At 44.5% G+C, this 12,567-nt stretch overlaps 1 protein-coding gene across 1 annotated transcript in view; it reads left to right on the top strand.

Annotated features, from left to right (window-relative positions):
- T265_01025 (hypothetical protein) overlaps positions 1 to 12,567 on the top strand; it is a gene marked incomplete at both ends in the record, with an annotated part of 58,008 nt that overhangs the window by 28,219 nt on the left and 17,222 nt on the right. The window contains 3 exons of the mRNA XM_009164968.1: positions 2,178 to 2,246; positions 3,374 to 3,453; positions 5,840 to 5,939. Coding sequence (XP_009163232.1) covers positions 2,178 to 2,246; positions 3,374 to 3,453; positions 5,840 to 5,939 — 249 coding nt within the window. The remainder of the gene's footprint in view (positions 1 to 2,177; positions 2,247 to 3,373; positions 3,454 to 5,839; positions 5,940 to 12,567) is intronic.

The raw sequence follows: 12,567 nt of genomic DNA, 5'->3' as shown, positions 1-12,567 counted from the left end.
CCGGATGTTTCGTAGGCCAGTTCAAGTTCAGATGTCGCACAAGTTTCTTTTGGATGCAAAGTTGCGGATCCAGCAGTCGGATTCCAATCGCGTCTGCGATCGACAGTAGTCTGGATCGTACTAGTCATGATCGGTTCAGAGGTACCCGGTATATGATGCTCGGTATATGATGCCCGGTATATGATGCTCCTTGTCTATGACATGACTGGTTTGGGCCACATGTGATGCAATCGCTTTTGGGCCTGGTTTCTTCCCACTACCACTCAGAGATACGGGATTCTGTCCGAAAAATGCCTTGTCGTACGGCCAACGTATGATGATCGGCACGAGCATACAAATCTTGAGATAAACTTCAGTCGCATGCGCCGCGGACAAAACGGATGAAAGTAGTACAATCAGAACAAATACAGCTGGGAGATGATGTAGTTACCGCAGAGAAAGTGCAACAGTTCCTTATAGTAATCTCTTTTCATGATTTAAGGCACCTACAACCATCTGAATGGATAAATGGATTAGCTGTAACGGTAGGGTTGACTTACTGTCAGCTTAACCAACTTGGTGCAAAAAAGCTACCTGCCTCGAGTAACCTGGATCTAGCTTTGATGCAAGCCTTTGCTGCCAAATTGGTGTCGCCAGTCCCCTATTAGAGGGCATTCTCCTCATTGGTTCGAATGTATCGACAAATGGTTCTGGACACAAGGGTCAGGAGTCAAATCTTGCGACGAAGTATCTACCTGTCAGCTTGGGGTAGAAAACATGCGAAGGGTGGTCAAAGGCGACATTTCAGGTCTTACCAACATGTATTTTCCGGGGTACGGTTCCCACACACAAACCTCATCCCAGTTCCGGATGGATATGGTGGAGGTGGCCCAAGTTGTTAGAGCGCGAATTTACTGACCGGAAGGTGGTTCGAATCGCGACATTTCAGGTCTTACCAACATGTATTTTCCGGGGTACGGTTGCACCCCACAAACCTCATCCCAGTTCCGGATGGATATGGTGGAGGTGGCCCAAGTTGTTAGAGCGCGAATTTACTGACCGGAAGGTCTGTGGTTCGAATCCGACCTCTGCCTCTCGACTTCTCTCTAGGCTTGGGCAACCTGGCTGTATCCCAGCCCTCGTGCTTTCTTCGGGTGGCATGGCAGCTAGGCACCGAAAGGGTGCTACAGCTGGACGGTATGGGGATATAAATGGTCATTAGTTAGAGTTAAGCGCGCGTTATCCGGAATCACCTGAAAGCCCGCTTATATTTGTCAAATTGCTTGCCTATGGCAAGACGCCTAGTTTATTCGGCTAGATTAAGGGGCGCTTGGAAAAATTAGCTCTCAGTGTTAAGGTGAATGCTGAATCCTCTACACCCTGCTATTCGTGATTTACGTCAGTGACTCGCCTGTTGCGTTGAACAGCTCGTTTCTGTTGTTTGCTGAACCAGTGAAGATTATTAGCTCATCATGTCATATGCGGTAGCTCCTAGATGACATTCAGCAACGGTCCATGTAAGGATCTCCGACCTAATTAGCTACAGCATACAATTTTGTTTAATCGGGATCCTGGACTATTTATAGTTTGGCCTGACAAACGTGCTTTTGGATGCTCAGATTAACCGTAAACCGTGGTTTGAAGTGGTAAGGAGAAACGTCCGGATGCAACGCTCAAGGTTTATGTCCCTTGCTCCATTGTGATACATGGATCCCTGCTTAGTTCAACTTTTCACTCCATGTGGTCACATCTGGTCACATGAAGCAATTGATGCTGATCTTTTCGAGGAAATCAAAGAACGTCAGTTGGAAAGATGTCCTCATATAGCAAGCCTCAAGAACCCGAAATTACTCAGCTCAGAGCACCCGTTCTTTTGAGTTGATCTGTTTGAGGTGTATAAACCGCTAATTAGGTCAGGAACGATGCCAGGGGGCAATAAATTTGTTTTGCCAAGGGGAGGCTTACTTGGTTGATCACCAGAAACGATGAACTATTCGGTAGTATATAATTTACTTCCAAAGAAAGGTAGGATAGTCAGCAATTTTCACCAGCGCAGAACGCCTGGTACACTATTAGCTTAAAGTGTCTACTCGCTTTGCAGTAGCTGACTAGGATTTGCCGCCTGTGTATGAAATTTTCAGTTGCTTATTTGCCGTGCGGCCTCCACAACCGAGTTAACATGTACTTTTTTCCGAAAGTCTACTTTCAGACTTCGGGAGAATGAGTCCTACACTGTGTGCAGCAATTTGAATCCACACGCCTGGCAGGTAAGTAGTATTGATACCGGTTTACATTTTTCCATGTTGAGTAACGTGAATCAGATAACAGCCAAATAGGAAAAGTTTAGCATTCGGTTGTAATCCACTACTCATAAGGTTGCTAAAAATCCTTCGACCACCCACAACCGGTTTCGCCCTTCTTGGGGCTCATGAGATTTTACTCAGTCCCCGAGTTTCCATCAATATTATGTTCTACTTGAACCCTAATTGCACGAAATTGATTAAATACACTCAATTACTTTGCAAGAGACTCACCTAGAACCCAGATATATCGTTCACTTATTACTGCAACTAAGCAAGAAAAGTGGTGCGGAGAGGTCCGATATATTCCTCAAATAGAACTTGATTTTGAATGTTTATTATCCCACCATTCATTTCCTATTGGTGATGTTCGCAGCAAAGGGAAAACGCACCTCATGCAACCAACGCTCTCATCAAAGTGAAGCAAATCTACTGATGTTTGTTTTTGAGGTCATTTCTGCTGAAATCATTGCAGTATGCTTCAACTCCCATTGATTGGTTCAAACTTGAAGTGATCACTCCTCAGCGGGTACCCAGATTCGATTGTTCCTTTGGCGCGTCAAACAAATCCTGAAACCAAAGTTTAATTGGATCTGTCTTTTTGGTGTGAATCAAGGCGTTTGTGTTCTGCTGAATGTAATCAATCTTCGTTCATAAAGACAATTGATCAGTTAATAAAAACCATACTGCTTTCTCTATATTCCTTCAAGTAGTTTCAATACCAACATCATTCATATGTACTCGCATACTCTGTTATTTTGAGCCACTGGAAAAAAGTATGACTTCGCCGAGTTTGTCGAGCAGCGCCACTCTTATGACCACGAGGTCCAATTCCATTTCAGTTTATTGAAATGCCTTCGTTTGACCCGTCATGCGATAACGTTTTCTCCGTCAAACCAAACTTTTGTGAGTTCTGGCATTATCGATCCAAAAATCGTGCACTCTTAAACCGTACGCGGGTGACATATGGTGTACAAACCTAAAATCCCCGGTCATACTGGAAAAGACCAACCCCACAGCTGAACTACCGAAAATTTCCCCGTTGAACGACCATATAAATATTACTTCAAGAACATTCTTCTCTTTTTCCAAAGATTACGGGAGTTAACCGATTGGTTCCCTCACTGTTTTTGGAAGTTTCAACGGATCATGGAGAACTGAAGATGTTGAACAAGTGGGTTGAATCGTCAATTTTGTTCTAATGTTCCATTCTCCCACCTAGCTTTAGAAATTGCGGGTATTTTTGCGCTGAACTCAAAAAACTTGCCTTGATTTTTGAAGAACAGTTCATAGGCTTTATGATAAAACACCTCTAAACTGTACGCAACTAGAGGTTTTCTATCAAGTCGTTTTATAAGTAGTATAGCAGATTGCACGCTAAACTTGAAATTGTCCAAATTCTTAAGCTTAGCGAACAAATCAACGCCCAGTGATTTGATCCGTCAGAGTTAGGTGAATAGGTTTAGATCGATTAAATTTTGAACAAACGGACACACTCTAGTTCAACTACACCAACGTTTAGCTTTAAAAACTGCAGGTATTACGATGCGTACGGCTGAGTACCGTGTGCTTCAAACCATCTGGAAAAATTGTGATCACTATGGAGCCAGTGAGAGTGAGAAATGTATCACCATGCCGAGTCCCACGATTAGATTTTCTGGTGTTGCTTGACACCTAAGAGGCTGGGAATATCCTCATGACATCTGCTGCACGTGTGCCTGTCAATCTACAGTTCATTCGCATGAGCGTGTATACTTCCTATGAACTGCCGAAACGCTGAAACTTGCGGTGTTCACCATACCAATGTTTGCAACGATCTGCGTGACATATGGGTCTACCGTGAGACACCGATTTCGCGAGGTAATGTGGCCATTTTTTTGTAGAGTGAGCAGACCGAGCCCAAGTATAAATCCAACATTGGGCCGCGGATTATGGGGCTGATTTTGCAGAAGTGTTCTGGACGCAAAAACCGAAAATCAAGAGCATGCCATGTTTTGGAAAACGTCCAATAATTTTTGCTGATGTAGTCGGGACCATCGTGGGTTGGGTGGAGAATGAAGTTTGATGTGGAGTAGGGAGTTCGACCAGATCCATACTTCTGCTATATATGACCAGGGGGCGAGATGACTCAAGTGGTTAGAGCTCGAATTTACTGACCGGAAGGTCTGTGGTTCGAGCTCGACCTCTGCCTCTCGACTTCCCCTGCCTAGGCTTGGGTAACCTGGCAGTATCCCAGCCCTCGTGCTTCCTTCAGGTGGCATGGCAGCTAGGCACCGAAAGGGTGTTACAGCTGACTGGTTATATATGACCAGGCAGTTTGGTATAGTTCAAATGCGCAGTAGACTAGTGCAAATTAAGCTTTGTCCCAGGGTGACCCAAAACGCGTGTGTCGTCGGCCTTCCTTGGCACTACGGCGGAAGGTTAAAGTGACATCTAATTAGCTCTGGGTAGAGCAGGTTGAGGGGATGTCCGAAATAAGTCGTTCTAGGAAAGACAACAATGACATAAGCGAATTTGGTGAGACTAGGAGAGTAAGTGGCAAGATGAAAACGGGGTCACATGCCAGCAGTACCGTGCTCACAGACAATATCTATAGTTAGCACTGTCTGTTAGGGGGATTGCGGATATTGCATTCAGCGTACTTTTGCCAGAGATTTGAAAATGACAGTCGTTGGATGTTGGATAATTTTTATTGCGGAACAAATCGATAGAAGCAATTTCAAACTCAGGGATTACCTGTTCGGGGTGCTGAGTAGATGAGTACGCTATATGGGTGGTCGTTGAAAAATAACGCGTCAAGTGAAGCGAGGGATAAACCACGATAAACGATTTGGAATGAGAACACCCCATCCGGTCTCAGTCAACATAGAGAATGAGACTTGATTATGGGCTGAAGTCACAAGGTCCTTATACGAGAAGGGTTGGCACACAAAGAAGGGAGCCGGAGAGTTTCTTCGACAGCTCTTCTGGGATAATTCAGTAAGCACTGATACATATCGGAGTAGGTCTTGAGCTGAACCCTAATTAGAAAGTTATGTTGAGTAACCAAAAACAGAGACCTGTCAGCCCGCCACGATTTTTGCACGCTGAAGTCCAGAATGAGGGAATAGCGTTCAATTAGCTCAAGAACGCTACAGAGTGTGGGAACTGTGGCGCTGCCTAGGCTGAAGCTGTAAGCTCGGTGAACAGACCAACAACCAAACAGCGCAACTGAATTCCTCAGATTCCGTAACAGCCCGACGTTTACATACCAGGAAATCAGGTGATCTAAGGGACCAATTAACGGATCAAACTCTGGATGACGCTATGCTTGGACTGTCCTATGCAGATTGAAGCAAGTACACCGGTGATTTAGGAATCCACTGGCCGTTCTCCACGAGAAAGAAGTTTAGTCCAATGCAGAATTAGTGATGTAGCATAAATTTTTGTTCAATGAACGTCTGAAATTTGCTAACACCGCATCTGAATTCGATGCACTGTGCAGTTTTTCTGTTCAACTGTCAAAAGAATAACAGCTCAGTAAAAATGGATGATGAACCATGCATCATTATTCCTTGCAGACTACAAGAACGCTTTGACGAGTTCTTGACCATGTGTCACGGACGATCGCGCCGCCAGCTGCGCTACAGACTTTCAAGGCAGTTGCAAAAGGAAAAGAGAGTAAGCCTTCTCTCCAATAAATCACTAGATTTTATCCAACTGTGTTCGGTGGCGTACAAATTACCTTTAGTCAAATCGGTATTGCTCATTATCCCTGGGGTCTTTTTCAGTTGGTTTCTATGGTACGTACGCTGAGTTTGTAGCCAAAACAAACATAAAACGTTAAATATTCCTATGCTGGGTCTTACCAGACGTCCTCTGATTACAACCTCCCCACCAGCGTTGTTCAAAAGCGGTAATAAGCCTTTGTGTTTTGCCTCGGCCAGGTGGTTTAAAAATTAACGTAGGAAGGAGAAGACGTTCCAACAACCTGCGACCAGCGGCGAATGGGACCTTCATTCAAAAACGTTACTTGAGGCAACCATAGGGGCATAAGCCTTTCTCCAGTTTGGCCACACCTTTTGTCTAGAAACACCGAGGTGACATCACCCCACGACACAACTCTGAGAAGACCACGCGTGTGGGATTCGCACTGACCACATGTTCTTAGCACGACAAGGCCTCTCATATATGCCAGATGTGTTGGCTTTCCTTTGACCTCAAAGAAACCGACTCTGTAGTCAAGTATGCTGTTTTACATATAATCGACCCACAAGGAATGCCTTTAAAGCTTGCGAGCATTTCAGCTGTTTTGGAAGGTTTAGGCATTAAACGCTTGGACGAGTTCCGGCTAGAGGTTTTTATACCAATTCACTTTCTCCTGGAGACTACTTTCATGCTTCTATGACAGGTAAGTACCAGTTTTTATGATTATGACGAGAATCCCGGTTTAAACTAATAATGACCAGAAGAGCTAGTGGCGTAATGTGTGTACCGTGAAATCATCCAATTGGAGCTTGTGTGGAAAGATGGTAGAGCGATGATGACATTGGTTGATATCCATTCGTAATTTCAAGAGAACGAAGAAGGTAGCAAACAAAGCTTGTTTCCTGTGATTGCTTCTCTTGGCTAATACATCACAAATTTATATGGTGGCAGAGATCACGTGGAAAAATGTAAAGATCCAGGCTATATACACTTTAGAGAAATAGAAATCAAAGGAAGGGGAGTTGGATGAGGGATAGGTCAATGGGTCACGGAACCAGGTAAGTGACGTCAAGGTCAGAGAGACTTGTGGAGCCGGATGTTTCGTAGGCCAGTTCAAGTTCAGAGGTCGCACAAGTTTCTTTTGGATGCAAAGTTGCGGATCAAATCGCCTCTGCGATCGATAGTAGTCTGGATCGTACCAGTCGTGATAGTAATTTCTAAGGTTATTAGGTTGAACGCAAGCGTGCTGTTCTCTTTTTAGATAATCATGCTCTTTTGCACGTTTTCCGGCAAGAATTCCAAAAGCGACCAGATATACATTTTAGAAATTCAAAGATGGCATGTTAATAAATTGAGATAGCCCCAAGAGTGTTAAAACCCCATCAGAAACCCGCAGATTTTGATTCCTTTCAGCAAAATGTTTTGTGATTCAAGAACATCCTCTGGTTTTTTTGAACGACTTCTGGTGGGCCGTCCCAAGAATGGTATCGATACGTCCTTCAAAAACACCTAAATACCCCCTTAATTAAAACATGCGCCGTGATATGTATGCACCGATTCTATCGACGCGCATACAAGTGTCGAGGAGTCCGGCTTGTACCATCATTAGTCCGATGCCGGGCAGTAGGGGAGAATCGCAACTAACGAAATGCTGATACGGAGGTGTCAGCAAACTCAACTCAGCATTAAGCGTTAACATACGGCCACATCTTCAAAAACCCGCTTTGAAGATCATAACCTGTCACCTTCGAACGGGAGAATACGTTCACAACAGGAGCGAGTTGTTAGTACGCCCAGAACCTCGAGCAACGATCCTAGGAATGTATCCGATACATTGATCGATGGCCCTTCTTGCTAAGGCACCCGTTCCAAGTATAAATATTAGAATATTAACGTGTTGGACAATTTGCTCTGGTTAGGTGTGAAAAGCCGCGAAACTCGTGCAGTCAATCTCGTTTGTACAATCGCCGTTTTGTTTCCGTAAGGATTGCTCATGTTTGACGAGAATAAGAATATATTCTTTGGTTCAAGCCGCAACTCATGAAAAGCCTTTATGTGAAAAACTGTTGTCCAATTTGGGTTCAAGTAGAGCATAAGGTTGACGGAAACTCGGGGACTGCGCCTACCTGATGAGCCTAAAGTGGAAGGGCGAAACCGGTCGTGGGCTGTCGAAGAGTTTTCAGCAACCTTGTGAGTGGTTTCCTTTATGAAAAAAACTGTAGTTCTACGCTGTCTACACAAAAATTAGAACCGTCAGCAGTGTATGTAGAAGCAGATGAAAGTAACAGTTGGTGCTTATCTGGAAGGTCACTGAAATTCATCCATCACCTCTTAAATCGATCTGATGATGATCGGTGGATCATCGCCCTCGACAGAATCACGCCAGAATTACTGCGTACCAAAACTTAACTGCCTGTATGAGATGAACAATTTCAGAGGGCCACTGCATCGCCAGTTTTTGTGAACTTATCTGTCTGTCTGACGCAGCAAATTTGCCATCCGGTGAAATGTCTTCACTCTGCAGCCCTTTGATCTCGCTGACATATTTAGCTAACGGATCCACCATCACGCGTTCCATATAAGGTAACAGACGCCCGTAACAATGACAAGATAGTCCCAAGTCACCAACGTGGTCATATCGTCTACAACGTTTCTCATACACCTTTCGGTTCGTCAGAAAAGGGAAATCCGAATGCCACCGATCTCTAATCCAGCTGAGTGCACAAGCCGGAGTGCCGTGTTTTTTTCCACAAACCCCTGTATATTCAAGTTGCACCCCTCTGTTGGTAAAACGACAGCTTAGCTAAGAAACCCTCGGAGTTCTCACCATTTATCTCCTCTCTCTGCCCATGTGTAACTTGCTGAATTGTCAACAAACACTCGATAGTTTGTCTGTCCTCTCACGATGACTATACATGGGAAGGGACTTCAGTTCGTCTTTTTCGGATGCACGGTGTTTGACTTACGTTACGGTATGCAAAATACGTGTGTGCGAAATCGTTCACTCAGGTCTCAAGCGAACATTACAGGCGACACAGACGTCGGTAGGACCACACACACACACACACACACACACACACACACACAGACACAAACCGAGAAAAGTCTTTCTACTTTTCCCCTGTAGAACATAGGCTTATCAGTCATCCACTACTCCGATGATATAGTGGATGGGAAACCCTAGGATAGAGCGAACTGCACCCGTCTAGGTGCCTTGGACGGAAATCTGATCAGTTTAATTCACCAAACCAAAGCAAACTGCATTTATCTAGACAAAGTACGATAAGTTTTGCGCGATCAGACCGCTCTAGAGTGAATCACACCTAACTGACTTCTATGCTTTTGTTTTTTTTCTTCTAAAGCGTTTCACCACGAAAGAGCTCGTATCTACTGAACACACTTCGCACCTGTGTTGCACTTTTCAGTACTCGAATAATCATACAAATTGTTGTGACACGTTGCTGTTCGTCAGACCACTTACGAGGTACAATCTCTGCATGACTCCAGGCTGAATGTATCGGTATCGAACGGCTCGTAGCTTTCAGGCTGATTAATGCATAGCCCGCTGCATACTTGTCCATAACCAGAGTGGTGAGGTCACCTGTTCATTTAAGGTTAAGCTCGTTCGGTCTCTGCGGCTCTGAATAGTGCACTAATAAACACAGGCCGCTACATAGATAGGTTGACTACTTGTACACAGACTTTCAAATCCTGAAATCTCTAAGCATGAACCTAATCCCGAGTAAGCTTCAAGAATGAACCCATTCCGTCCGATCCGACCAATTCCAAACACGAGTTGTTCGCTTACGGTACATCGGTGTATGCTACTGACAAAGCATGCCTCTGACTTGGTGTTCAATCTACGCCGTCGCATCGTATGGAAGGTACAGTTTATTACGAGGAAGTATGGAAATGCTCCACATTGATCTTTCACAGCATTGTTCAAAAGAAAGCGTAAGAAGGTTTAGTTCTTTTAAGCTCTTTGCATATGGCCTAGTTCGTGTTTGCTAGTCAATAACTTTGCAGCGAAGGACTTTCCTCTTTTCAGCGGTAATCCACTGCATCGCCTCTATTTACTGCGATGATGAGCACTTGTAGTTTGGTAAAGTCCGTTTTCACTTAAAAGTATCTGTTTTGAACAACTTTTCAGAGTCTAAAATCGTCAGTCGGACTTGATTTCACCTAAACGTGCATTGATTAATAACAGTCCTTGTTGAACAGGTGAGAATAAGCGGATATACACTCATTTGCAAACTCATTTGGTTTTTCGAGAGACTCTCCTGGAACCCAGCTGAATCTCTCGTTTGTGATGTTTCCAGGCAACTGAACGTGCTGCACCAGGCCGCCTCATGTTTCGAGATATCGCGATACATGTAATTTTATAATGCACTGCTCAGATGGGGTTCCGGGTGAGTCTCTCGCAAAACCAAATTAGCTTGCAAATGAGTGTATTTCGCTAATTTCCTGCAGTTTGGTTTTAAGTAGAACATAAGGTTGACGGAAACTCGGGGACTGCACCTACCTGATGAGCCCCAATGGGGTGTGGATAACTTTCAAACTGAACTGACGCCACACAGACACGGTGTGGTCAGAGTACTACTTAGAGCATTTTAAAATGTAGGTTTGTTTCACAGAGTATATAAAATAACCTATTTCAATGACCCACCGAGAAATATAGTGCCAAACGCTCAAGTAACTTGTCTAACTATCGAGATCACAATTGACCAAGAAAAGCAATGGGCTTTCGAAGAAATTTCGTCCTTCTTGAATGTCGCAAAATTCATCAGGCCTCTGATCTCATTGTAATGCAATGGGGTTAATGGTAGTTAGTGTCTTGCTTTGCACAATTAGGTGGGTCTGTAGGAAAAGAACTCCTGACAACTCGACTGCCGATGATCATATTTTTTTAAAATAATAATTGGTTTGAATTCCCCGAGGAACTCAAACTTTCTGGGACATACCGGATAAGCATAGCCTTTTCCTGTCTTTCCAAAGGCAGTAGTATATACAGTAAATCGCTAATACTCATTTACTGTGTTGCGAAGAGACTGGGCCTCACTGTCCTGCGGCGTTTCGTGTACCCCATTGAATCTCTGAATGGCAATCATGAATGACCATGCAGATCCTCTTCAGTCAGGTTTGCTCAATACCTAGCGGTCCAATAAACAAATTCACTTGGTACTTCAAGTTGATGGTTGAAACAAACGCTTCGTATAGTTCTTTAAAAGTTGAGTTTTAAGTCAACCACCACTGCCCTGTGGTTAATCTTTTAAACCAATAGCTTTACTGGAAGGCGTTGACCATCCTCCTATCTAAGCTTGGGTGCCTTGGCAGTATGTCAGCCCACAATGAAACATGAATCGTCATGCCATCTCATTTGAAGTAAAACTAATCCTAAATCAAAACGTGTCTATCGTGAACAACTTCAGCAGCTGACAACAATTCCACAAGCTTATTTCAACATTTCTCACAATGCCAAATTTTCGTGCTACGTGTTCTTTTGTTCGGAATAACTGCCATTCGCCAGCTAGCGACGCACTGGAGAGATTCCTCTCTAACTTATTGTTGTATCTTGCGGGTGGCGGGCCGTCTATTGGTTACGCCTGCACTGAGCCTGCCAGACTACGCAATAAGAAGACAGGGAACACGGCTGCATTGCCAGGACAAAACATACAGAGCGTCTGCGTAATATATAGAATGACTAAATGGCCAAATATGGTTGTTCACTTGTTCGCTCCGTACAGCCAATGGCGGTATTCCGGTCGTGAACAATCTCAGGCCCACTATGCTGGTCGTATGCTGCTAAGCCGTGTTTGGTGAGAACCGCCAACTCACCTACTTTCCGGACGTTTCGAACCGATGGTGACATTGGGGATGCGTCACTCTCTGCACATGTACTTTTTCTTCTGTCTGGGCGCGCCCTGACACTTATTCAACATTGAGACATCACCTAACTGGCGGTGGCTGAAGCAGAGGTGTGCAACACCTGACCTGGTAGAGGAGGATAAAGTAGATTACTGGCGGTGTGACTCGTCTTCCAGGATGGGTACCGGGTCACCCCCACTGGGTCTGGTTGAAGACCCTGCGAGATATGGCTGCTGTTCGATTCAAGTGCTGTCGCTGGAAAACGTCCGGCATACATGATCGCTCGACGTGACCGACTGTAACGAATCTGGCACAACATGAAACATTCAGGAAGTCACGTAAATCTGTGAAACAGTATAGCAGGGACTAAACTCCGTTAACATACTAGTGCACTGCTGATGATGGCCATTATACAAATCAGAAGGTATATGCACTAATAAAGGTTTTTAGTATAGTTGAGATGCCACACGTATAAAAATGAACACAATGCAAAATGGGAGCAAGTCAAAAGAAGAACTTATCGTCTGTGAGAGTTCCTTGGTGCAAGTCTCAACGGCGGGAACGTGTTTTCTCCGCAGTATGGCGGCTACATGTGTTCTACAGTTGTCCGTCGACTTGGGGAGAGGTTGATTTCCTGCTCCCTGTGCGCGCGCGAAACTGTGTGCTGTGTTCGGTTTCCCTATATGTAGGTCCGTTTACATATACACGGGGGGGGGGGGGTTAGGAAAAGGGGTTT

The sequence above is a fragment of the Opisthorchis viverrini genome (assembly GCF_000715545.1).
Source record: "Opisthorchis viverrini unplaced genomic scaffold opera_v5_11, whole genome shotgun sequence".
Taxonomy (NCBI): domain Eukaryota; kingdom Metazoa; phylum Platyhelminthes; class Trematoda; order Opisthorchiida; family Opisthorchiidae; genus Opisthorchis; species Opisthorchis viverrini.
The sequence above is the reverse complement of the archived record's forward strand: the minus strand, read 5'-3'. Positions and strand labels throughout refer to the sequence as shown.